Below are 25,760 nucleotides of genomic sequence, written 5' to 3'. Positions count from 1 at the left end.
ACTGGCTGGGGAGTAGAATTTCAGATTCACTCTCACCTGCAGCAGAAGATGCAAGCAAACAGGCTTATGTAGGCTGGAAAAAGCCCTCCTCCTCCCAAGCCCAAGAATTCCCAGGAATGTACATTGTTGTTCCATCTTCTTGTATCTCCGCTGCACCAAACCAGTAGCTTCTTAGTACACCACACCTGGAACTTGCCCTGTCCTAGCCAAACACTTGAACTGCAGGAGAACAGCTGAAGGCTGTAACAATCTTACCATCTGTTTTCTAATGCCATTAGCTTTCTGTGTTGTTGGCATAAGGAAATCTACTGGAGAGAAAAGGGCTCCATATTAATAAAACAAATGTACAGACACGCAAAGAAAGATGGGGCTGCCCCCAGAATCCCTTCTGTGCTCCTGTTGCTAAATAAAGTTTTGAACTGGTGGCATGTACCTACTCTGTCAGCTCTGCAGAGGCTCATGATCTCATAAAGGCATCATTCCACTGAGGGCTCACGACTTTCATTACAGGATATATGGAAACATCCTCTCTAGCCTGATAATAATCTGTGATGGGTAAGCAAGGGAGAGACACAAAGGGGCTGGGCAGGGAAGATCTCAGAATTTTTTTAGAACAGCTGGGGAAAGAGGGGAGAGAAACAGCAGAAGGGAAGTTTGCCTGCAGGCCTGTAGATGGCTACTTCGGTTGTAACTTGCTGTGTGGCAGACACCAGTAATGGATTATCCCTTGCCTTGTATCTCACTTGCCCTTAGATCGTCTGGCATGTCCTGATTTCCTTCATCAGGGCACCAAAATACTTCACTGCCCTCTTCCCTGTTTGATTTCAGCACAAGGTTTCCTAGCAGCAGTGGGGGTTGAAATCCTTTCACTAATGTTTTTAAAAGCAGGCAGAAGTTATAGAAGAGCATATAAATGTACACAGCATTCCACCTGCCTTTGCACTACCGGGCTGCACCTGACTCCTGCAGTGATCCTTAGCATGGCTGTTCAGGACTTTGATGCTGGTTTTTCATCCTTTACAGAGGGAGTTCATTCAGTTCTGCAAAACGTTGTATAGCATGTTTCATGAAGATCCAGAGGAGAATGATTTGTATCAAGCCATTGCCACTGTGACCACACTGTTACTTCAGATTGGAGAAGTAGGACAAAGGAGCATCAGCCTGGGGAGTGGATCAGATGAGTTCACCGAGGACTTACAGCCCGAGGCCTCCACTTCAGACCAGGATGCTGTTTTTACTGACACTGTGAAGACCCCTCACAAAGACTCTCAACCTTCACCTGCGACTGAGGGGGACTGGACTGTCTCTTTTGAACATATTTTAGCCTCCCTCTTGACCGAACAATCATTAGTTAACTTCTTTGAAAAACCCTTAGAACTGAAACCAAAGCTTGAGAATGCAAAGCTAAATCAATACAGTCTCAGAACAAATGGACTGAGCTGCCAGTCACAGAGTGAACATGCAAAACCAAGCACGCAGTAGCAGCAAACATCTCAAAAATGAAATGCACTGAAATTATGCCAAAGGACATACTGTAAAAGGCTTTCAGTTAGCAGTGGACTTCTGGTAAACAATTTGTTGGTCTGTGGTTTTCAGTTCAAGAGCTTTAAAAGCTAAAAGGGTGTGTAGGTTTGTTTTGTGCCATTGACTTATTATGTTCTTGTTTTGAATGTAAAAGGAAACATCTGTCTACAGTGTGAAGACACTGAAGCTCTCTTCCGCACTGGGAGAGCAGAGGCTGGCTCCAGTTGTCTATTTTTTTTAAGCAGGGGAAAACACTTCTCATCTGCTGTCCACAGTTTGTTTTGGTTGCCTTTTTTTGCACTAATACTGAAAACTGTTTCAATGCTGGTAATTGAAACTATTTTAATATATTTGATTGTATTCCAATTTTTATGTCTTGCTGAAATGTTAAGTGTACATGGACTGTGCTTCTCATATAGGTCTGTGAAAACATGCACTTTTCAATAAACCCTTTTTTACAAGACTGGCATTGACAGTATTCACTGATTTGGGGAAGCTAAGTGCCTTTAGTCCCTAGTGCATTAAACAAATACCCTGAGGTAGCATGATCACAATTATTTCACTAATTGGAACCCCGTTTCCATGTAGCACACAGAGCTGCTCTGGGAGAAGCCCACTGAGTCTGCCTAAGAGGCCAGTGTGGCACATCATTCACATGAGATTACATACATGAAATATTGATCTATCAGTTTTGGATGAGTTTTTCTTGATTTGTTTTTAAACAAACTTGGCCTTAACTTAAAATACCTGTGTAAAGGGTCATTACATACCAGAACAAAATACCCAGAACAAAACAAACCTACCAGGACCCACAAAGAACATTTGAATCTCCTTATTCCATTCACATGTAACATAAGTCTAGTGTATCTTTAATTAACAAAATTACACCATTGTGTTCAAATTCAAAGAAAGCAAGATACTTTAAAAGGCTGGTACCTGTTCCAACTCAATGCTTCACAGTTGAGAGCCTGAACAGACTGGACAATAAAAACAACAACTTAAGAATATATTTTCTTTTTATCTTTTTATTGTAATGAAAATCTGTTTAATTTTCATCCACATTGACTGTCTGTAGACCTGCAAAACAAGACATTTCATCAACACCTGTTATATATATATATGGAAGACTTCCCAAGGAAGTACACCTACTGTTTCAAGGCTAGTTTGCTATCTTGCTTCTGGAAGAGCAAACTATATAGGCAAGTATTTCTCCAAACGTTAAAACAAAAACTTACTTGTAGTTATGGAATTTTTTTTCTCAGATGACAAGCAGAAAGGGCTCAACCTGCCTGAGTTTTTGACATCAGAGAATAGGCTTTACATGGGAAAACAAACCTTAGAACTACCCTAACAACAATGGCCAGTGTTTTTCAATCTCTCAAAATTTACATGATCATTTCACTAAATTCTGTACTTTTTTTTTAATATGGAGCAGGCAAACCAGCAGCTCTGTTCTCTACAGTTAAGCCAGTGGTTTCACTCTTGCAGTGTTCTTTTCACCTGAATTTTGCAATGCAGGAGGAGCTGTCCTGCTTTGCTTCTTGTTCAAACACGGCATGGGAGATGCATGGAACCTTCCTTACCTTTGAATGTTGTGACTGGTACATAGGTAACCAGAGTGTACAGCTTGTTGGGTGAATCCTCATCCTCATTGCGCTTTCTGGACAAACGCACGCGGATACGGTAAGGAACATTCCTAAAATTAAGATGGCAGATTAATTTTCAGTAAAGTCTGTATTGAAACCCGTGAATTCATAGGAAAGTTCTTTCTCAGCATCATAGCAAGAGCAAAATCTTGTACTTTAAGAGATTGTACTGTTTGCCTTAGAGGAGCTATTTTTTTTTTGGTTTGGTTTGGTTTTATTAAAGTTAGAAGGTAAAATTTAACTGAGCCTTGAGTAAGATGAATTCATAATCCAGTAGGAGCATAAAGTCAGAAGTGCATCATCAGTCCACTACTGAGGAAATACATCATGAAGATGATCAGCAAGTGAACATGATCAGCAAGCAGCTGTTACTAACAAGCACTTCTTACTACAATGTAAGATAGTGAGGAAAAACCCCAACAATCTACCTTGAAAGCCCAAGGACTCTGTCAAAAGTCAGAGTATTGCCTAATCTTTATGCCAGAAATCGTGGAAATTATAGTGAGCATCAGGCCTGAACCTAGGTCTTACTTATGGGCACAAAACTGATCATCATTTCTTCCTAACAAAGCCCATGGAATAACAACTAAATTGTTCAGATGATTTTGTTTGTAATAGCTTAGTGTTCTCACCCAATAATGCCCAAAATACACTGTTGAAGGATGGCACAAAATTTATTTTCCACACCGTTTTTCACATAACCTGCCACCTCAGAGGAACTCAAGATTTTAGGAAACTCCTGCTCAGACTACTTTGCTCCACAGAAATCTGAAGGAACTTCCTCCTCCCTGCTGTACCTTTTCAAGAGCAGTGGACATAGAAATTTAAGACACAGGAACTTGCTCTCCTTTACTCCCTTCTTGTCAAAGTCAAAAGCATTTTTCACTACTTTATGTAGACCACTATCTTACCAGGCAACATAGTGATTTTAGCCTCTGCTGATCCTTCCAGAGGAAGGTATTTTACTTTGCATACATTATGTTTTTTAACTAGTAAAAAACTGCACTCACACTGGAAAGACAGATATGATGATTCCTTGCTCCACAGACTTCACATTTACCAGTTAACATGAGGAAGTCTTGGTTAGCAGCCTCCCTACGAAGCTCTGGAGTTATGCTCTCTCCTGGTTACATTGCTACTTCTTCACTCCTTACATACTGGGCAGTTTAACAGGGAGGACAGAGAACCCCTGCCTGTAAGACCCAGTAACTCGGTCTCATCTTCCCACTCTGCTTTTTGAAGGAAAGGTGGGAAACACAATGCCAGGCAAAGCATTCTATGTATGTCATAGACTAGACTTACGGACCCAGTTCCCAGAAGATATGGTTTAAATCCACGGGTATCCAGTGCATCTCTCAAAGCAGCAATCCAGATCAGTCAACCTTTTTTTAGAGTTTAAGAGGTCCCACTCCTCACAGGAGTTCTTTTGGACCATCTTTACATATGTCAAATCAGCTGCCTTTGTAGCAGTGATTTAACAAAAAGTTGTAGTTTTTGGTCCCCAAATGACTTATTTATTTGTACTTACAAGAAAAGATTAATGGCCCTGTTTAAAACACACCTCCTTTGGTGCAGCATTTATCAGTTCAGCATGCTTCAAAACCTAATCCTGTTCAGATACACTAGACATATCCCAGACACAGCCTGGGACTGTAGGTATCACTAAAAGCTCAGGTTTATAAAAACTGTCTGCTACAACAGGGATCAAGGTACTACAGTATTACAATATCCCAATCCTTTCTCTTCCCTGCCCTCCACCCCCAAACTTGCATTCCTTCTTTTGCTTTATTCTTATTAGAAGTAGAAGGAAGTTCTTTTAATCCCAGAGTTTACCAAAGCTCTGTTACAAATACCCCAGGAAAGCTGACCAGAACACAGAGGTGACAGAAAGATTAGGTTGGTGCATATACCGCAAGAAGGAAGCATTTGCAAAGAAAATGCAAACACTGCAAGAAGTATATAGTTTTTTCCCAATCCTTGGTGTCCTTCCTCACCCAGTAAGGAAAACTGCAAAAACCCACCTTATTCCTTTAGCCCAGACCGCTTTGTTCAGTCTGGTATCAATGCGAACATCAGGAGTACCCATCTCCTTCATCGCAAATTTACGGATTTCCTTGAGAGCGCGTGGTGCTCGCTTCTTGAAGCCCCTGGGACACACACAAGAGTCACTTCTTTAACTTCAGGACACTGTGAGCACTAGACACTCGTTGCATGTGTTCTCCATACAACCCAAAGCATTGTGTTAAAGAGCAGACTAACAGTTGTACCAGCACAACTGGACCTTTACCCTGTCAGGCAGCTGGTAACTTTTAATAGAAACCACTTATACTTAGGTAGAATATTTTCAGTAAAATTTTGCAATCACAAGATCTCCTGGATCTTAAGCCTTCATTTTAATGTCAACAAGTTTCAATATCTCAGTAACACTGAAGAGATCAGAAGTTTCACAGACACTCTGAATAAAAGCCCTATGAGAAAAGCAGTGCAATGATAATAACATAAACATGACTGAACTGTATCAGTATTGAAATAAACAGCAGAAGAACAAAATTGATGTTATTCTCAGTATCAGCTTTTGCTGAACAGTACTTGATGGTTGCTTTCTTTCATGCTATCAGGACTGCACCAATACCACCATGAGAACTGGTTTTTTCCCCCAGTCTCATGCCCATTATGGCCAGATCCTGCAGGACTGGGCATTCACAACAGAAGTAAGAGCTGCACCATGAGCATTTTGCCATATGTAATTACACCCACACTGTGACACGGGGCTGTGCCAGTAGTGCCTGACGTCCCACAGTGGGTTATATTCAGTTATACTATGTGTATGCTGCTGTTGATACTTTGTGCTAGAAATGTGCTAAATAAAAAGCATTTCAGCTCTAGCATATCATGCCCCAAAAGAAAAGTGGACATCATGATCATCAGCATTAAAACAGACTGAACTGCCAATCAATACGCAAGGCCAGAACATCTTAATGCCATTTGAAGAGTACCACTATCTCCCATTCTCAGCCGCGGTTTTGCAATACTCCACTGCCTCATTTCTCTCCTATCCCATGTTAACTTTAGCCACTGCACCAATTGTTTGGATTTGGATGGTGTCTTCCATGTGACTGCAGGCATACTCAGAATTCAAGGGCAATGCAGTTTCTTCTGAAGCACTTCTCCACAACAGTTTCATGAGGTTCAGCATTCGGTTGATTAAAAAGCTACTCTTACCTACACACAACAAATATCCTTTAACCCAAATCATATCCCAGTTTACACCTCACACAATTTCGTGTTAAACATGAAGCCAACCATTTGATTACAGCAGTATTAAATTTCTGAAATGTTCTCGGTAGCCTGAAGTCTAAGCACTTGCTTGGGAAAGAACGACAACTTGTGCACAGAAGTAAATCAACCTAAGTTCAATTTAAGTTCTGGAACACTCACAATCACAGAAGCAGGCTTGTTCCTGACAGCCACAAGCCAAGTCTGGCGTTGCACAGGTACAGAGCTGCTGCCTCGGGACACAACCGAGGCACAAGGGACCACAAACACCATGCTGTAAGGACAGCCCTTCTCTGCCCTTTAAAACGTACTGAACCCACTTCCAAATGCCTCTTCACAGAAGGCGAATTTCGCTGATAGAAAGAACTTACACGCCATGGATCCGCTTGTGAATGTTGATGGTGTATTCCCGAGTTACTACCTCGTTGATGGCAGAGCGGCCCTTTTTCTTCTCGCCGCCTTTCTTTGCGGGAGCCATCTCAGCGACCCTGAAAGGCACCGTGCACACATCAAACGCAGACCTCGGACCTTCCCCGTCCCCTTCCCTCCCGCCGTCCCCAGCCCCTTACAAACCCCACAACTCCCACATTCAGAAACCTAAACCTAAGCTTAATTAACCCCCGGGGTCGCACTAGTCGCGGGCTTCACGCAGCAACCTTCCAGCATCACAGATGCTTTACTTCCATCTCCCTGAGAGGAGCAGGAAGCACATCTGAGACTCTTCGACCACCTCGCATTAACACCGGCCTCCTGGCCAGCCCCAAACCCCCTCCTTCCGCAAGGCGACCCAGGAGGGCAGCTCAGCCCGTCCCGGAATGAACACGACGGTGCCAAAGCGGCTCCTCCCAGGGGCAACAGCACGGGCCGTATCCCCGTCCCATGAGTCCCGCAGGCCTCCCCGGGCCTGGGGAGGGCAGAACACGGGCCCCATTCCCGCCAAACACGGACGCGCCGGGAGATCCCACGCGGTGCCTCCCTTGCCGGGCCGCCCCCCTTGCCGGGCCGGGCCGCGTTCCCGCCGCGCTGCGGGGTCTCCGCGGAGGATGGAGGCGGATTCTGCGGGACAAACCCGCGCCCACACTCACCCTGCCCGGGCTCAGGCCGGAAAGGAGCGCGCGCGGCACGCTGGGAAACAGGAGCTCTTCCGGGATGAGGCTGAGAGGCGACTGCGCCGGCGGCGGGCGGGGCTGCCTGGGGGGCGGTGTCAGCGTGTGCCCGGACCCGGGATGTTCCCTGGGAGCGGTGTCAGTGTGTGCCTGGACCGGAGATGGTCTTTGGGGCGGTGTCAGTGTGTGCCGGACCCGGGATGTTCCCTGGGAGCGGTGTCAGTGTGTGCCGGACCCGGGATGTTCACTGGGAGCAGTGTCAGTGTGTGCCCGGACGGGGGGTGTTCTCTGGGAGCGATGTCAGTGTGTGCCCGGACCGGGGATGTTCACTGGGAGCGGTGTCAGTGTGTGCCCGGACCGGGGATGTTCCCTGGGAGCGGTGTCAGTGTGTGCCCGGACCGGGGATGTTCCCTGGGAGCGGTGTCAGTGTGTGCCCGGACCGGGGATGTTCACTGGGAGCGGTGTCTGGGTGTGCCCGGACCGGGAATGTTCACTGGGAGCAGTGTCAGTGTGTGCCCGGACCGGGGATGGTCTTTGGGGCGGTGTCAGTGTGTGCCCGGACCGGGAATGTTCAGTGCCCGCCCGCCCGCTCCCTCTGTAGGGTCTCTCTTTTCCTTGGAGTGGTGTGTGGGGAGCTCGGCTTGGCGCACTGGTGCTTCCAAGAAGCATTTTGCCTCCCGCAGATCTGGAGCTCTTGTTCCCGAGACAGAACCGAGGCATCCCGGCGTGGGGCAGTAGCCTGATGTAACCATCTCACCTGCCCGGAAAACCTAAGGGATTATGTTGGAACAAGCTGGGTGTTGGCTATAATGAACTAGAACACCCCAGCTCTGTGAGGACTGGCGTTGCCTTGTGTGTGCAACAGAGAACAAGGGCAATAATCCCAAACCGGAATGTGTGTATGGGGAAAGCATGAAAAACTAGGTATTGACATAAATCTGCTCTTGTGAGCTCTCTGTATCCTTCCAAACAATGTATTAAACCAGCTTAGAAGGCAACCCTACCCTATCTACAGCATCTCCCTGTTAAAAGCTTACAGTGCCACTGGTTTTAGAAAGTGTTTGTGTTTGCTCCAAGGCTGAGTTTGGTTTGGACATACCACTGGCAACTGGGAGACATGTGGGTTTATAATCCCTGAGAGTAGAACAAATTCTTAAAGGAATTTTCCCTTCCTGTATCTTCTGTCATAGTAGAGATCCATCAACTGCTACTTCCACAAGTATTTCCTCTGAGGTGCTCTTATTCCTTCATTACCTCTTCCTGCATGAACTTTGGGCTTACAGATTTGTCCCCTCCTTTCCCAGGAGTGGCTGGGGTTTATGAAGTTAGCCTCTGTCTTAGCCAACTGGCCTTTGCTTAGGTTTGTCTATAGTTAATGAAAAGAGAGAGGTTCCTTCAGACATTAAGTGAAACCTTCAAGTTTAGCTTTCTAATCTTCATCTGGTGGGGTCACTCTTGCTTCACTGAACACAAGAATTTAAAGGGATGAGCAGGCTAATTCACCCTGGTACCTAAAGGTAGCAGTAAAAACACTTTCTTAGAGACCAGATACTTGATTCCCTCAATCCTCTCCCAATGACGGATTGTATGGACTGAAATACACATGCACCCATCAGTGCTACCACCCAGTCTTGCAATTGAATCATCAGGGTAATTTTGTCAATGGATTTTCTTTAGGAGACTTCTAGCTTTTCAGAACTCAGGGCAAATAAGCTTTTTTTCATTTCCATGAGAGCTTACTTTCACAACTTCCAGCTCCCAGCCCAGTTATCTCCATTGTTCCCCTATGGCATATAAACCAGAACATGTGGGCCCTGCTGATGGGATCCTTGATACTCAAGGGAGGGAAGGCCATGTGTGCACTTTGTTGAAGCTAATGCTGGCTCCAGTGGCTGCAAGCTGCCCTGAGAGCCATCCCCTTTCAGTCTTACTGAGGGGAATGAACACATTCTTGTGCTCGTTACCCACCTCCATCTGTGTTGGAGGTTCTCCCTGTCTGCAGAGGGAAAGCAAACCTGTACCTTGGCTGCTCCATCCTGTAGTCAGTTTGAATTTAATGTGAAAAGGAGTCTGCACGAGGATGCTAAAGTGGAAACTCGACTGTCTACAGGGTGAGTACTCCAGAGGAGATGTGTCCCAAAACTCAGGACAGCGGTGTCTTAAAACACTGAAGTTGGACATGGGTCAAAACCCTGGTGTGTGCTGAGTCACAGATCTGTTTTGTGCTAATATAGAACTCTTTGGTTGGAAGTACAAAGCTGCCTGAGGTCTTTAAAGGTGCTCAAAGTTTTAAAGGTGCTTAAAATGAGCTGTCTTCACTTGCAGCTAATACAACTTCCTGAGCTTTCATTCTCAGTGTCTATGCCATGACAAAAATTCCAAGGGATAATACTTGGTTTTGCTAACTGGGTGCCAAACACCATTCAAGTCTGTGGCTAAGATTAAAAGTCTAAAGTGAATCACATAGTTCGACAGTCACAGGAAAATGTGTGCAATTCCTGCAATAAAGCCTTTTGGCTATTTTATTTTATTCTACAAATAAAGACAAGTGTCCATCATTAAATGGAAAAAATAATAGTTTGAGTTGTATATAGCATGAAACAGTAGTTCCCTTCACAAAAACATTTCTAATTCATTAGTTTATTACAAAATACCCACTCACAAAAAAGCACAAGCACAATCTTTATACTTGTGAAATGAGTTGATATTTCATATACAAAATAATTTCCACATAATTCCATATAATTTTATTTTATATAGAAATAGGTCATTATTACAACAGCTGTACAATACACTACTTTTTATTTAATAATTACATAAAATCTTTCTTAGAAACATATCAACGGAAAACATACAAAAAAAGCGAAAAGTGCATTTTCTTTTTTTCCCTCCAAAGGAAAATTTAATCCTAAATGTTATAATGAAAGAGATATGTAATAGTCTGCAGCATCCCGAGTCAGTGGGCCAAAACACAGTGCATATTTCTCAGAGACCTGGAGTGGGTGAGTTTAGGCTGAAGAAGGATTCATGTTGTACTATTGGAGAGTTGCATGATTGTGCTTACAATTTGAGTTCTCCTTTGCAATCACAATTCACGTAGGAAACAGTCCAGTGTGGGTTTTCTTTTTTGGTTGGTTGGTTTTTACTAATGAAGAACAGTTAGGGTAAGCTGCATAATACTTTTCAGATTCTAAATCAAGGGTTATGAGCTGTAGACCATCTTCACCAATGGCTGGACTTTCTCCTCCATTGGATGTGCTAATTTGGCCACAAGAATAAAGAAACAAACTTCTCTTTACAGAAAGTGCCTAGGTTTTGTCCTCTGTGCAGTTGTGCAAAATAATAACAATAATCATAATAAAAATAATCTCTTGTTCTCTCCTCAATAGACCTTTGACGCAGTGCTTTTCATACACAAAAGAAGAACTGAAACAGTGAAGGCCAAGTACCTCATGAGTCTGTCGACAGTCTTTTGAATTGCCAGATGGCTTCCAGAGTGACATGCCGGGATTGAACGCCTCTTCCTATGCACCCAGTGGTGATGGAAGCTGCACAGGATAGTGCTCCTTTTTATTTTGCTCTGTCAGTACATCCTGTGCTCATGACACAGCGCAAACGGAAGCCAGTGTGCCGTGAATGCACTGTCTGTGGCAGTCTGCGCTCTGGGCATACTTCTGTCATAGAGCTTGGAAAGAAATGCTTGTGCAAAAGCCAGAACAGTAAGTACAGTCATTCTCTTCTGCCCCATGTGCCCATTGGTTAAAGCTAATCGTGCATTGATTGTGCTGGTGGGACTCTATCGCAGTGGCTGTGGTAAATTTGATGATTCTGACAAACTATTCCTTCTTCTTGATGTTAGTTGTTGTTGTTGTTGTTGTTGCTGCTGCTGTGTCTGATGATACCCAATATTTCCTTGCTGTGGTGAGTAAGATGGCAGGAGCAAAGAATCGGGTTGTTCATTGTGCAAAGAACTTGGTGTTTGCACCTACAGATAAAATAAAATTTATCACAGTGTTTGATTCTTTCACATGTTAATGCTCTTTGTCCTCAGTGTACAGGATGCTTAAAAATACTACTGGTTTTCTGGCTTTTATTTCTGGAGCTGTTTGGGATGAGGTTAGCTTAACTAATGCTAGAAGGAATGGACATAAATTGCAACAAAGAACATTCCAATTAGGCATTGAGAAGGTTTTCTCACGGGAATGCACTGCCTGGGATTTGCAGGTTATCCTGAAAAGCCTGTTTAGGAACCGGGTGGGTGAACATGTCAGAAATGACACGGATGGATGGCAGAAATGAAACAGGATCCTAACGTGCCTCATGCTGTCCCTTCCAGCCCTTCCTTTTCGTGAGCTTACAGTAGGGTGTGACCTTGCAGTGTTGAAGTTGATGTGAATTTTGCAGATCCTTTATTGGAAACAGTATCTGCCATACTTTTTTTCATTAATTCTTGCCTATGATAAGAATTTCATTTCAATAACAAGAGTTTAATCATTTGAGGTTGGTTATACTCTTTCAGTGATGCCAGTGGACATGTGACCAGGTTTTATAGACTCAGTTCAGCTCCTGTTGAACTAATACAGAGACACCTCATTTCCCCCCTTTGCTTTAGTATGTGTTGAATTAGGTCAAAAAATAAGTATTTTTACATCTTCAAATCACCTGGTTCTTCCAGGCAATGTGCTCCACTTTATCTTCTTTGCCTTGTGGGGTTGAAAAAATATGTTAGTTTCCTGAAGGGATCCAGATATCTGATCCAGATCTATTTTATATTGATGCTGGTAATTAAAAATCATCTTTCGACTTGTAAACTAAGCAAATTTTATACTGAATAAAGAGTACAGAACAAATCCTAAGGCATTGATTTTCTCCAGCTAGAAATAAGCTTTAAATATATCCAAGATAATCTGATTATGCTTTCAAATGTACAGAATTAGTAATTTCCTTTTAAATATTCTGACTGTTCCCACTGCTCCCTTGCTGTACTGGTACAGAGCACTGTAGCAGTGTGTCACATGTCAGAATCTCTTAAATGGACATTTCTGCCAGGATCAGGCTCCAGCAGAAACCTGGGGCTCCATTTGCAGAGTCCACTCACCTTATTACTCTGTGTGTACACTTTATACATCATCCTCTTTGTCCTACCTGCAGGTAGCGTTGTTGCTGATGCTGTTGGTGCTGGAGTTGCATAGGTGGCAAAGAGGATGGCTGGGAAGGAGGGCTAGTGGTGAACCCTTGGTTTAACACTGCTTGTCCCATCAGTACGATTGGAGAGCTGCTGCTGGAAGTCTGCACTTCCAAACTTTGAAACATTTGTTGGGTTTGAGAATACCTATGGAAGAAAGAAGTGAAACAATCAAGAAAAAAATGTTGGAAACAAAGGTCTTCTGTTGCTGCCTGTTCCGAGCTTCCCTTCCCCCTCCCCAAGAGACTTGCCTCTGCCATGTGCTCTGAACCCCTTTGTTCCAAGCGCGGGCAAAACCCAAATGTAACTCAGACTCTTTAGCAGTGTCTGATTGGCCGGTCACCCCGGGTCCGCCCCCAGTCCTCCCCTTTCCCCTTCTCCGAATAAAAGAAAGGACCAAGAGGGGGGCCCGCCCTCTTTGGCTTGCACCCTTTCTGCGAACATCTTGTCTCTGTTTCTATTTGGAAGCTTCTAATTGCAGGAATTGGCAACCAAAAGCTGTATTTCTCCCTCTTTGCTTCTACTGGTGGTATCAGCTTTGCAGCTACTATCGCCGCTTTAGAGCTACTGAAATGCTGGATTGCCCGTGCTACCTCTCTAGGCTGCCCGAGGCTTTCTAAGGCACTGAACTATGAGCCTAGCTGGTAAAAAGCTGTAAGTATCTCCACAGTCTTCTCTTAGAATAGGGATGGCAATCCCTAGTCTTCCTAATTCATAGAATCACAGAATGATTTGGGTTGGAAAGGACCTTAAAGACCATCTAGTGCCAACCTCCCTCCCATGGGCAGGGACACCTTCCACTACACCAGGTTGCTCAGAGCCCCATCCAACCTGGCTTTGAACACTTTCAGGGATGGGGCATCTACCACTTCTCTGGACAACCTGTTCCAGTGCCTCACCACCCTCACAGTAAAGAATTTCTTCCTAATATCTAATCTAAACTTGCCCTCTTTTAATTTAAATTCATTGCCTTTTGTCCTATCCCTATACACCCTTGTAAAAAGTCCCTCCCCTTCTCTCCTGTACCCTCTTTTAGATACTGGAAGGCTGCTGTCCTTGGGCCTTCTCTTCTGCAGCTGAAACCTCCCAAACTCTCAACAAATGATTCCTGTGCATAGGACCTGCTAATATGAGCAACAGCACTATTGGCAGCACTGCTTTCCCTTACTCTGTGCATGAGCTGGACTTGGAGGAAAGAATACATCTCACCTCAAAATCCAGATCACATTTTAGATTCATTAAAGATTCTGGTTTATGCATGTCTTGTCTTCAGCCACAGCATTCACGTCCCAGGCTCATTAAACCAAATGGCCTTTGATTCTGTTTTAGTATGCTGAGCCCTGAACTGCAGCAAGGGAGAAGCAAATGCACCTCCTGTCCTGCTGCCTGTGCTCCCCTGTGACTGCCTGGGGGGTGGTGATCTCTTGCAGAAACATGGCTAGGGTTGATTACTTCTTAAGCTGCTCATACACATATTGCCAAGTACGATCAGCAGTTCCCATCACAGTGAGCCCCACTCTAGGAACAGAAGAAGCCTCTAGAAACCCTCTGGAATGAGGGATGGGACAGAAACTAAATGCTCATCTCCTCTTGCCATTCTGCTTTTGCATAGCAAAGCTTAAATATGTGTTGTTTTGTGGAAGGCTGTGGGCAAAACCACAATGGAACTATTGCCAAACCAGCCTAATTCTGTTTATCCTGTAAAGGGTGATGAGATCATAGTGTGGCATGTGTTCACTCAACAGCTGTTCAACATTAGGGTTTAGTCAGAAATGCTACAGTCTGGGTACTTGTACGAGGATGTGAGCTCCTATAAAAGGGTCCCACGAGTCAGGAAGTCTACATGAACTAGGATATGCATCTTTGCAAATAAGGCCTCTTTTATTCAGAGGCTTAAAAGCAGAGCTACAATGTTTACATTTGACAAATTAACTCAAGATAATCTTAAACACCAATAGTGTTGCTTAAAAAAAGAAGTACTGAATTCCTGAGATAACATTAGAAGAATACTGTTTTGTAAAAAGAATTATTTTTACAGAAATGATGTGCAATCAGTTGCTTATTATTTTAGCAGTTCACAATTAAGTACAGTGACCAAAAACAGCTTAAAAAAAAGGGTATATTTTGACCAGTGTGGTCTGCTTCCTTCATCTAAGTTTTGAGGGGACAAAACAACTGAGCTGAGGCTTTCTTGGCACCAGTCAAATAACTAGGCCAGTGCTGACTTTCTCTCTCACATTTACCTTGGTGGATCAGAAATTCTAGTGCTGAAGCAGGCAGCATGTGAGGGACAAATATTCCCCCAGCCATGGCTTGTTAAAACGCCCCTGGCACATTGTGTTTCTCTCTGTCATCCTTCTTGATGTGACCAGGCAGGGTAAGGCTGACCCTGACGCCAGAAGGCAGGCTCAGCACAGAAACACATTCCCAATATTTATAACTACTTCGTCATCTTACAAAAGAAGGCTACTTCCCCTCAAAAGCAACTTTGATGTTTTATCTTCGACAAGGCACATACTTAGCCTGGGATCCCGCCATGCTGAGGTCTGAAGGGTGTCTTGCATTACAGGAGCCAGGCATCATGGGCTGAATAGGCTGGCTAAGCAACAATCTAGCACATGAGGGAAAAAAAAAAAGTGACATTGCTGGAAGAGAAGGACCATACAAATCCCACACTGTGCAAAGAGAAACAGGGCATTTTCGCAGGCACGGCACCACGCTGAGTGTGGGGAGCCTGACCCAGCCCTGCTGGCTGCGGCAGGAGCATCCTGAGCACTGCAAGGTGGAGAGGCTGGGGCAGAGCCTGCCCTCTGGGGTGATCTGGGTGCCTGACATACACCTAATAAACCACATTTTTTATCATTATTATCTGCTAAGTATATGGATACTTGAATAATATTTTACAACTTTGGTTAAATTCACCTTGTGCTCTTCAAAGCCAGCAGCAAGATTTCAGTTTTCATAACGCTACGGGGTTAGACAGCTACGCTCTGGGGGTGCTAATCCACCCGTGTGACTCCAGTCACAGGAGCTGGTGTGCGCTGTGATCGCTGTTTCCGCTGAGCAAAGCCGGCAGCTCAGCCCTTGCCAAGCGCGGCCCCGGTGCCCCCGTACCTGAGCTGCTGGTCGTGGCTGCAGCCGGCGGGCGCGGGGGCGCCGCCGCGGGACAGGCCGCCAGGGGGCGCCGCGGGGCCGCCGCCTGAGGCGAACGGCGCGGGCGCGGTGCGAAGGGGGGCGCGGCCGCCGCCCGGCGCCAGCTCCGCGCTCCGCGCCGCCTTCGGGCCCTGCAAGAAAAGAGGAGAGCCGGGAGACAGGCTGACTTCGGCACCAGTGCCTGGCGGTGCTGCCACCGGGCTGCTGTCACCATACGCGAAACGACTGTCATGCCCGCGGCCGCCCCAGGCCCGCTCGTGCCGTCCGGCAAACCCGTGGGACCGGGGCGCTGGGAAGGCACTGCCCAAACGACCCCCCATGAAGGCGGGAGCAGAGTTAGGCGTGAGGAGCTGCCGCCAAGTCCCATGATGGGAAAAGATCAAAGAAAAAAAATGTGGTCGGTTGTTTTTTTTGTTTGTTTGTTTTTTGTTTTGGTTTTTTTTTTCTGTTTCACAGAATCACAGAACAGGAGCGGTTGGAAGAAACCACAGTGGGACATCTGGTCCGACCTCCCTCCTCAAGCAGGGTCATCCCAGAGCACAATACACAGGATCACGTCCAGACGGTTCTTGAATCCTGCAAGGGGGACTCCACACCCCCTCTGGGCAACCTGTTCCAGTGCATGGTCACTCGCATGTGATAAAGAAGTTCTTCCTCATATTCTGGTGGAACTTGCTGTGCATCAGTTTCTGCCCCTTGCCCCTTGTCCTGTATTTATTATGCAGATACACTCTCTACCAATAGAGTCATTATAACACAGGTATGTAGGAAGTGAAAAGCTACAGCTGGGGGCTCTGAAGACAATCATGCAGCTATGCTTGCCTCACAATCAGGAAGCAGAAACAGGAGCTCAGTTTTCTGTGAAGGGAGGTGCAACAGGTGGGTGGAAGAGCAAACACTGGAAATGCTGAGAAACCAGCAGGATGAACAAAAAATCCAGTGCCAAACCTAATAGCTTTCACAGATCTCAGTTACTGCTCAGGCTCAACTTTATTGTGCTGTGCAGGAACCTGTTAATGTTCACAACCTGAGGGTCTTACACGAATCTCAATGTATTCTGTGTGCCACCACAGCAGACAGGCTTTGTTGTGTTGGTGGTGTCCAACTAGACTCGGGGAGCAAGTATTCTGAGAGATCTCACTATTTCAAATTTCCAGTGTGGTCAGTCAGGTTTCTTTCAGGACCACCTGAAGAACAGTAAGTCACCCACACCTTCCGCATGCCCCCCTGCTCCATTTTCAAGCTGAAACAGCTGCTCAAGTAACTCTCCTGGCTGAGGTCTTAAAAAAAGGCTTTAAAGTAAGGTAAATGCTGTAGGGAAACCCTTTTTATAGGCTGCCCTTATACAGAAGAATAAGAAAGGGAAGGCAAAGGCACAGCTACAGGACTGACATTATTTTGCTTGCTTGATAACAGCTCAGTGTCTCCTTTCCATCTAAATGCTTCTCTATTCAAAGAAATGATTACCTGGTTCGATATCACACTTGCTTCTCTCAGTGCCTGCTGGTTCGTTGTTTGTGAAGATGTGATTTGCCCTTGAAGTTGAGGACTGGGGACAAGCTGCTGCTGAGAAATGGCCCCTGACCTCTGCTGTAGCTGTTGTGGGTCCAGCTGCTGAGTATTGTTAAAGCTCAGGGACACTGTCGGCTGCTGTAAGAACATCTGGAAAAGAAGAGGGGAGGGTTTATTTACATAGCCCAGCTGTCATGAATAATAAAGGTGACAGAAGTAAATCCAAAGATACATTCTAAAATAAAGTTACCATATTTCTGGATTCATAACACATTTACTGTTAGTTGGAAATTACCTATCATTCCTACATTTAACAGCTCTGCTGTCTCTAGTTTCTTGTTCTGCAAGTACACCTATTACTTGTGAAATGTGTCTTGAAGGTACAAGTCCTCTCTCCATGGGGCAGGCACAGCCCTCATAAGAGCAGTTCCCAGTACATTCACTGTGTTCTCGGGCATCCTGACCAAAGAGAAGAGTGTAACTCCATGCCTTTTCAGTCCTTTTGTTTCTCCTTTCAACAAAATCCACCTGCCTTTCAGACAGAGCTGTCTTTGAATTTGTATCTGGAAATTCAACGCTTTACACCCTGCTGAGTTGTCGAATGTTTTTAATGAGGCCACAGTCAGGCCAGAGCTCTCCAAGCTGAATGGCCATGTCCTTGTAATTGAGAGGATGTGTAAACAGACAGTCAGTGTCATTTATCTGATTTCCCATCAGGTAACTGTCACCTGGTGCTCTTCCTAACTGTGCCATGCATTTGACTTGTGCAAAAGAGCCACCAGCTCCTCTCTTAGTGTTTCGGTAAATGATGTCCTCTCTATTCTTGCATTTCAAGATGAGGCTTTCTTCTTTAAAAGTTACAGGACTTGGGAATTTTTGCTTTTCTAGGGGCTGTTTCTTTTATTACAGCTGTAAAGAGGAAAAAGTAACCTTTTAAAACTATGCATTATTAATGCTACAAGCTCTCTTTGCAGTATTTCAAACCTAGCCTCCTGCCACCAAGGACTGTATGGAGATACACATCCCACACAGTTGATGTAATTTTTGGATCTGATTCTGATTCCACACCACTGCTACATGTGTGGAACTCCATTAATTTAAGTGGAGCTACTTAAGTTTTAAATGAAATCAGAATCACAATTATTCTCTTCATTATTCATCCATCAGTCCCATGCCTAGTAGTACATCTGAGGTATGCCCAGTAATTAGTACACCTTTCTGCAGCTTATTGCTATATTAACAATTCCCTAAACTATCATGTCCCCTCTAATTTTTCCTGGAAAAAGCCTATACCTTTCTCCAAAAGCCCAGCATAATGTACTGCTTTTCCTTGAAAAAGTATGGCTTGATCCATCATGTTTGTACTTATTTATCTAGCTTTAAAAACACAGTTTATTTAAATATGATAAATTTTTAATTAATTTCTGTGTGCCAAGATTTTACTCAGGAGAAGAGGTACAGACAAAGCTTACATTAATCAGCTGGGAGAGGGGGGCAATTAAGGAAAAGCAACAGCTTGTTTCAGGTGCTGTAGGCTAACCGCATCTCAGAGATGTCTGATAGGAATAAATGGGTCAAGTGAGAGCTGGGGCTGCTGCTTGCAGCAGGTCTGAAACTAGCGCCGTGTTTTCTTTTAAAAACACTGCTCACTGAGTTTGGAGCCATTACATATCAGAAAGACAGATGGTCTCACAACTTCTGTCAAGTAAATAGGTCTTATTATGAATAAATCAAAGACAAAAATCATGAAAATTCATTCTCTTGTTTATTTTCTGTACATAGAAGCTAAGCTTTGGACATGTTTAGTACATGAACTCACTTGATTAGCCCTAGCAATGAAACAGGTTGCCATTGATACAAAATTTGATATAAAATTCAGAACAGGCAAAGCAAGTGGTGCATGTCAAAAAGGTGATGGGGAGTGTGAGCCCACTGGTACTGGACAGATCACTGCAAATTAAGACACCTTTAGGAGGGTTACCTTAGTGTCCTCCTTGTATGTGGCGCACGGCACTGGAGAAACACTCAGTTCAACCAATGCAAAGTCAACATCTATCAAGGCAAATGTCAGGCAGGGTGTGAACTTGCAGCAAACTACTTATTTAGCAGGGACCTCCCTGTGTGCTTACCTCACTTCCAGATGAAGGCCAAGGAGCTTATCCTTGAAAGAAAGCAGAGTAACCTACTTTGCAATTACCAGAGTGTGCCACTGGGTAAGAATGTGCACAGTTAATGGTTGGCAACTAACACACTATAAATTTAGAACCAAGTTTATCCCAGTAGGCCAATTGCATTTGTTCATATGTTTGTACCCTGAGAGGGCTCTGAGTGTTTCATACCTGGGGACCCTCTGTTGCCATTATAATGGCCAAAGCAGCATTGTTACCTTCTGGACATAAATGACCTGGAGAAAACAAGCTCAGAGTGGGAAGCAATGGTGCCCGTGTCCCTGCAGAACTGAAGACTCAAAATGCCTTATCAAAACAAGAGTTAACCTGACAGAGGATCGAAGCATGGAATTTCCACCTGCTAGTTAAACCTAAAAGCTTAATTTGTACAAAACTTAATGGTGGTTTTTCATAATGTTCCTCTTTTGTGATAGTCCTGTCTGAATTCCCCCAAAACACAGAAATACAGCAGCTTTAAATAACAAGAGAAACCTTTTCATAAAAAATAAAATCTTTCCCTGTCTAACTAGATAAATTAGCAGCCTCCTAACTGTATTGCTGCTAATGACATGTCTCGTTGGTGATTTTGTGGACTGTAAGGTCAGTGAAGCATCTTGCAAACATTTTTTAATTGGCCAGATTGTTAACATACACAGCAAAGCAGCAAGGGAGAGGAGGCACCCTCTGACACTGCTGCCCCCTCATTCCAAGACAGATGGGCCCTACAACTAATGGCTGAATCACACTGACAAGACATCCTGAGGAAAACATCTCTTTGACTCTACCTGTCCTTTGGATAATCAGGGGATTATAGCTTTTGGGGTCATCATTACAGGCACCAAGACTCTTTCTTTATGTAAGATGTGTAAAGATGAGAAGCACAGCATTGGGAAGCTGAGATTCACTGACTTCGAAGAGAGCCTGCTTTGCAAATGATGGGTGGATGTGGATGGTCTTGATTGTAGCTCTTGCAAGCTGGTCAGGCTCAGCCTTTCTGCCTTCCTCTGCATCTGTGAATCATTAGCTAGACGGTTCAAACTAGAACAGACACAGCATCCTTCAGACTTCTGAGGTTACTCTTTCTGCTCTTGTCCTTCATTGTTGGGAAAAGCAGTAACAGGGATTTAATGGGGTTTTGAGCACTTTTATTCAGGGCCTGCAACCCTCCTGATACTTTCATCTTTCTCTTGCAAACAGTTTCTAATGCAAACTACTGTGCTCAACATCTGTCCAGGTGGGAAAGCATTTCTTGGTGGACTGCTGTAGTCAGTTTTGAAGATCTCTGAAGGAAATGGAAATTGAGCTTAATTCTCCATGGAGCTACCTGTACAATTCTGTGTGGAAGGGAGTGGACCAGTGGGGATGATATGTTAATAAATCAGCTAATAAGGGAAAAGCATGGAACACTTCCCCCTTCTCAGACAGCCTACATCACTCCCCCACGCTTACAGTTCTATTACACAGTGTATTAAAGACACCAGAAATGTGCTTGATAGTACCCTGTTTGTTACTATGCATTTTAGCTTTGATAGTAGACACAGATCAATGTCTGCAGACATCCAGCTCCCTAAATGATGAAATCTGTGTGCCAAAGAACGTGGTTGGATTTCTGATGTAACAGTTTACTCCTTGCTGCTTGTGAGTCACAAAAGAGCTGCATGCAAAAGTGTGAGGCTTTCTTTCAAATTGCCCCTAGCCAAGTAAGACAAAATTAATTCCTGGTCTTAATCTCTCCCTGCAACAGAACAGTAATTTCTTTGTGTGTTTTTTATTTTTTTACCTAGAGAAAGTGGGAGAATAAAAAGGCCCTGGCCAGGAGTCAGTGTGAACACTCGCGTCTCATCACCTTGTTTGATTGCTCTAAGGAGACCAAAAAGCACCCAAAATGCAGAGGATGTATTTTCCATCCAGCATTGCCAGATGATCCCCATCCAGCATTGCAAATATGCAGCCCCTGCATTTCCAAGCTGTCGTCCATTCTCCCTGCCTCTCAGTTCTGCATCTATAATAAGCTGAGAAATGGTAGGTACTGACACCAGAGAACTTGTAATGGTCTGAAAATACTTGGTCCAACCTGGTGCGGTCTTCATGGGAGAGGGCATCACCCAAATGGTGTAACTCAGAGCTGCAAACTGGTAAGGGGTGGGCAGTACAGAACAACCCACCATTTACCCCCTGGGCCTCTGCTTCTCTCTGTGTGAGCTCCCTCTGAGTGTATCTGAGAATCTGTTCCATGGTCTTTGGACTGTTAAATGCACCCTAGTGCATATAGGAGACAGCTTTCTAAAAATAAAATCTGTTTCCAGCATATAAGAATGTGCTCTGAAATTCTATTTTTGCCTGAATGATGAAAAAAAAAAGAGTGTGTATGACTGTTGAAGACTTCACCAGGAGAGAGTAATGGTTGTCACCCAGTTAAAAAGAGAGGAAGTTAGAATATCATGTCTCTAGATATTCATAATACAATAATAGGTTTCAGACATATGACATGATTCTGAACTGAACACCTGTTAATTGCATGGAGACTTTCTCTTCCCATTAATCAAAGTCAGCAGAAAAGCAATAGAAGAAACACACTGAAGCTAAACCTGATCTCCCTATACGATTGTATGGCACCAGGAACAGGGAGTCCTGGGTTTGGAACACACAACTGCTGTGTTGTCTTACAGCAGTGCACATGCAGCAACTTAGGTGGCTAAGTTTCTAATTTGGCTTCCCTGATCCCTTAATTGCCTAAACATACAATCCCAATTTCTTGATGTGTGAAACTGCATTTCACAGATGCTGATGATGGGTGAGAGTCTTATTTCTGTGTGGAAGTTGCAAGCAAAATTCCCACTGACTTCAGTAGGTCCCATGTTTTCATCCTGTTCATAAAGTACTCTTTGAAATGTTTGTTTCCTTGACAGAGTCTGTCTTCCAAAATCACCTTTTAAGTGTAATACTCATAAAGTCCCCAGTGCTACATTACTAGCAAGGATCATTTATATGGCATTTATATGGCATTTATATGGCATTTATAGTTAAATTATGAGGAACATAGCAGTAATCACCCCACATTCAGAAAACTTCCATAAAACTGGATGATTGGTCCATGTGTTGTTAAAGGAAACCTGTGATTTACTAAACTGCACTTGCTATTATTTCTGAGGTTTGGTAAAAATAAGGGCTACAAAGCACATACTGTACTAGAGAATTCTACCTCTGTGTAGGAGGTGTCAAAGGCAGAAGAAGAGCAGGTTCAGCCTGCTCACCTAAAGCAGCTTCGCCCTAAAGGCTTAAGCCTGTCCGGTGAAGAACAAATTCAGATACCTCCGAAGTGTGAACAAATGAACACTGCAGAAGTTTGGGGGTTTTAATGTGACAAGGAAGTCTGAACTTCAAAATTTTTCTACTACAGCTGCTCAGTCTGAAGATTCGGTAGATAAAGTTAATAAAATACTATTGTAAATGACCCAAATTATTCTCCTTCTCCTAAGGCTGAGGTATTCCTTCCTTTTCTTCCAGAGAGCTCTTAAATCTTTCTTGACATAGGTTACTTAAGAGGCTTTTAGGAGGCAACATCCTCATTCAGATAAGCTGGTTTCCACTTGTCCAGATATCCTGGACTCTGGAGCAATTTTAAGTTGCCAAGCCTATCAATAGCCACATGAGAGAGGATGCTTGACTCTGCCCCTTCCAGCAGTAATGCACCTGTACACTGGAGTCTTGGACCAGGCAGAGCTGCTCCTGTATCTTCTGGAGCTCCTCCTGCTGCCACCGGATGTTGGCCTGCAAGATCCGTGTCCGCTGCTCCAGCTGGTCCTTGATGGTCTGGAACATGCTGAATTGTGCTGAGAACTGGGGGGGGGAAAGAGGGTCAAAAAATGAAAAAAGGCAGTCATTATAATACAAACAGGCCTCAGTAGAATGTTGTTCTGTAAGGAGTTAGTGGTTTCTTGATTGTAAAACACAGCCAAAGAATAAAAATGTAATATACTAATATCTAGGCAGAGATAGATCTTGTCAATTTTCAGTGTTACGCACATATATTAAATTACCTCAGCCAGAATGATCTGCTTACAACTGACCATGTTCTGTTGTAAGGACTGTTTTTGAGAGTATGCTTTCAGAGAGTATTTAAAATATCAAGAGCATCTTAATTGGATTGCAAAGGAGTGCATTATTTTCATTATCTTGTAGTTTGGAGCCCTTAGTGTGGCCTAACAGTATAATCCAGATGTGTTTTACTAATGCTTTCCTTTTTCTGCAAAGGAATAGCAGTTCTGCAATGCTTTGTTCTGCTGATGACTTACTATGGCATCACACAACAGACCACAATAAACATTTTCTAGATTTGTACAGCTGAGTAGTACTTAAGCTACAAGAAATACTCATTACGTTATTTTTATATGTGATGTAAAATGAATAGCTCAACTCAATGGAAGAAAAGCTGCTCTAAATAATAGTAAAAAGTGGAGATCATTAATCAAGGTCAAGAAGCAGGTGCAACCTCCAATAGCAGCAATACTGGCACAAAGTGAAATCATTCAAGAATTGTGGAGAGGACTAATAGCAATAAATCACTAGTATTTGGTGTTTTCAGGTATGATTCAAAGTTCACCAAGGTTAATTATTACCTTAATAGGCTTTGGAATAATTGCTTTGCATAAGCTCATATTCCAAAAGTGAAAAACAGTCTTTGAAAAAAAGAACAAAAACCTTCAAAAAATCTTTTAAGTTTTTATGTAATCAAGGCATCCAAGATCTTTCTGAAAACGTGTAGTGCTGTGAGTGTGCAGGCAAAAAAAAAAAAAAATTGCTGTGACTTGAAAATGCTGCCCTGTCCCTGTAGTTGTTCCAGTGGCCCCGTGCTAGTGGATGAGCTGATGTGTGCTGCTGGAACCTTCCAGCTCCATGGTACACTGGCTTACATAGTTTCTGGCTTTTTAGTAGGGAAAAAAAAGGTAATGAGACAGGAATTAAGGAGTGCTCTTGTGCTAGCAGCACTATACGCTTACTTAGATGAAATTTTTGGCTACTTAGAGAAATCTAAATGTGACAGAACAAATTTGTATCAGCTAACTAGTTCACCTTAAACCAGTTAAGTATGTGAAAGTAATTTACATTCCCTCTAGCAAAGCTGGCATCTCCAAGTAAATGGCCTTTGTCAGAGTAAGAGTGAGAACTTCAGAGGGTTTATTTCCATTTACCAGGCAGAGGGTGGCTTTCCCGCACAGCCTGGGAGGTCACTTCACAGACTGGTGGCCTGGTGGAGGGGAGTCTCACAGCCAACCCTGCTTAGGGGCAAGGAGGGCTGCTGAGGTGGCACCTGCAGTTGCTGGTGGCAGAGGCCCTCAGAGCCCACTTTGCTGCCAGAGCACTTGCAGATCGTGCTGTCCATCAGGATGTGACGAGGCCAGTGCTGTGACTCATGGTGCTTGTGCCTTGGAACAGCAGTGTCATCATCTGCAACCCGCTCCTCTCCCAGAGCAGGAAAATGATGTCAAACCTTCTAAAGGGAAGTTTCTGTTACTTCGAATTGGTGTTACAGAGGAGAAGCCAGAGCAGGATCTCTTTCTTTCTTGTCCACGTATAAAGAATTAACCTGAGGAATGGTCGAGCAGAAACCCCAGATGTTTGGGAATAAGAATGAGTGACTCAAAAGGGAACCCAGTGCTGCTTGCTGTAGCCCAGCCTTTTGGTTCTGAAGAGTCCCAGGTATCCTGATTTTAGGAGTGAAATGATTCTATGAGCAATGGCTCATAGATGAGATGCAGCTAATTCCTGCTTTAACTTGGGTCTGTACAGAAGGATTTTTTAAAAAGACATGTCTTGTAATCTAATTATCTCTACATGAACTCTTTTACTGAGGACTGCTCTTAGTTTTCAAAAAGATCCTTATTAGAAAGGAATTAAAAACAGTTTTAGCAAAAAGCTTCATTTTAACTGCCTGGCTTGGTGATGGCAGACTTTTGATTAACATGCAAATTCCTTGAAGACCCTTTGAGAAAGGAACCTGATTTTCTTCAATTGATCAATGTAAGGAATTTTATCATGGTGATTTCAAAATCATTTTATACTTGAAAAACCCACCAAAATCCATTTCCAGGCCTTAGTTTTAAATTTAGATTTGCTTTTAAAGTTGCACACAAGAATATATTGCTGTTGATTTTAAATTATTATTCCTTAATTTTTTTGTGTAGGTTCT

At 43.8% G+C, this 25,760-nt stretch overlaps 3 protein-coding genes across 7 annotated transcripts in view; 1 reads left to right on the top strand and 2 right to left on the bottom strand.

Annotated features, from left to right (window-relative positions):
• Window positions 1-1,987, top strand: part of TBC1D8 (TBC1 domain family member 8) — a 48,538-nt gene extending 46,551 nt beyond the window's left edge. For all 4 annotated transcript variants that reach the window (XM_039548740.1, XM_039548754.1, XM_019282852.3 and 1 more), the window contains one exon: window positions 1,024-1,987. In XM_039548740.1, the coding sequence (XP_039404674.1) occupies window positions 1,024-1,482 (459 nt within the window). In that variant the 3' untranslated portion in view covers window positions 1,483-1,987. The remainder of the gene's footprint in view (window positions 1-1,023) is intronic.
• Window positions 1,988-2,522: 535 nt separating this feature from the next.
• Window positions 2,523-7,625, bottom strand: RPL31 (ribosomal protein L31). Its single transcript, XM_039548774.1, has 5 exons — window positions 7,532-7,625; window positions 6,818-6,934; window positions 5,192-5,317; window positions 3,108-3,220; window positions 2,523-2,601 (listed from the first exon to the last, which is right to left on the bottom strand). Exons 2-5 carry the CDS (start codon window positions 6,922-6,924, stop codon window positions 2,570-2,572), a joined length of 378 nt encoding a protein of 125 aa, XP_039404708.1. The 5' UTR covers window positions 6,925-6,934; window positions 7,532-7,625; the 3' UTR covers window positions 2,523-2,569.
• A 2,413-nt stretch (window positions 7,626-10,038) lies between these two features.
• NPAS2 (neuronal PAS domain protein 2) overlaps window positions 10,039-25,760 on the bottom strand; it is a 107,090-nt gene continuing 91,368 nt past the window's right edge. Inside the window, exons 16-21 of one of the 2 annotated variants that reach the window (XM_039548723.1) lie at window positions 23,264-23,410; window positions 17,358-17,552; window positions 15,852-16,021; window positions 15,256-15,348; window positions 12,698-12,884; window positions 10,039-11,537 (exon numbers count right to left, since the gene is read on the bottom strand). In XM_039548723.1, the coding sequence (XP_039404657.1) occupies window positions 11,349-11,537; window positions 12,698-12,884; window positions 15,256-15,348; window positions 15,852-16,021; window positions 17,358-17,552; window positions 23,264-23,410 (981 nt within the window). In that variant the 3' untranslated portion in view covers window positions 10,039-11,348. Of the gene's footprint in view, window positions 11,538-12,697; window positions 12,885-15,255; window positions 15,349-15,851; window positions 16,022-16,325; window positions 17,553-23,263; window positions 23,411-25,760 lie in introns of those variants that run through there. The other variant, XM_039548732.1, reaches the window with a different exon arrangement.

The sequence above is a fragment of the Corvus cornix genome, chromosome 1, assembly GCF_000738735.6.
Source record: "Corvus cornix cornix isolate S_Up_H32 chromosome 1, ASM73873v5, whole genome shotgun sequence".
Taxonomy (NCBI): Eukaryota; Metazoa; Chordata; class Aves; order Passeriformes; family Corvidae; genus Corvus; species Corvus cornix.
The sequence above is the reverse complement of the archived record's forward strand: the minus strand, read 5'-3'. Positions and strand labels throughout refer to the sequence as shown.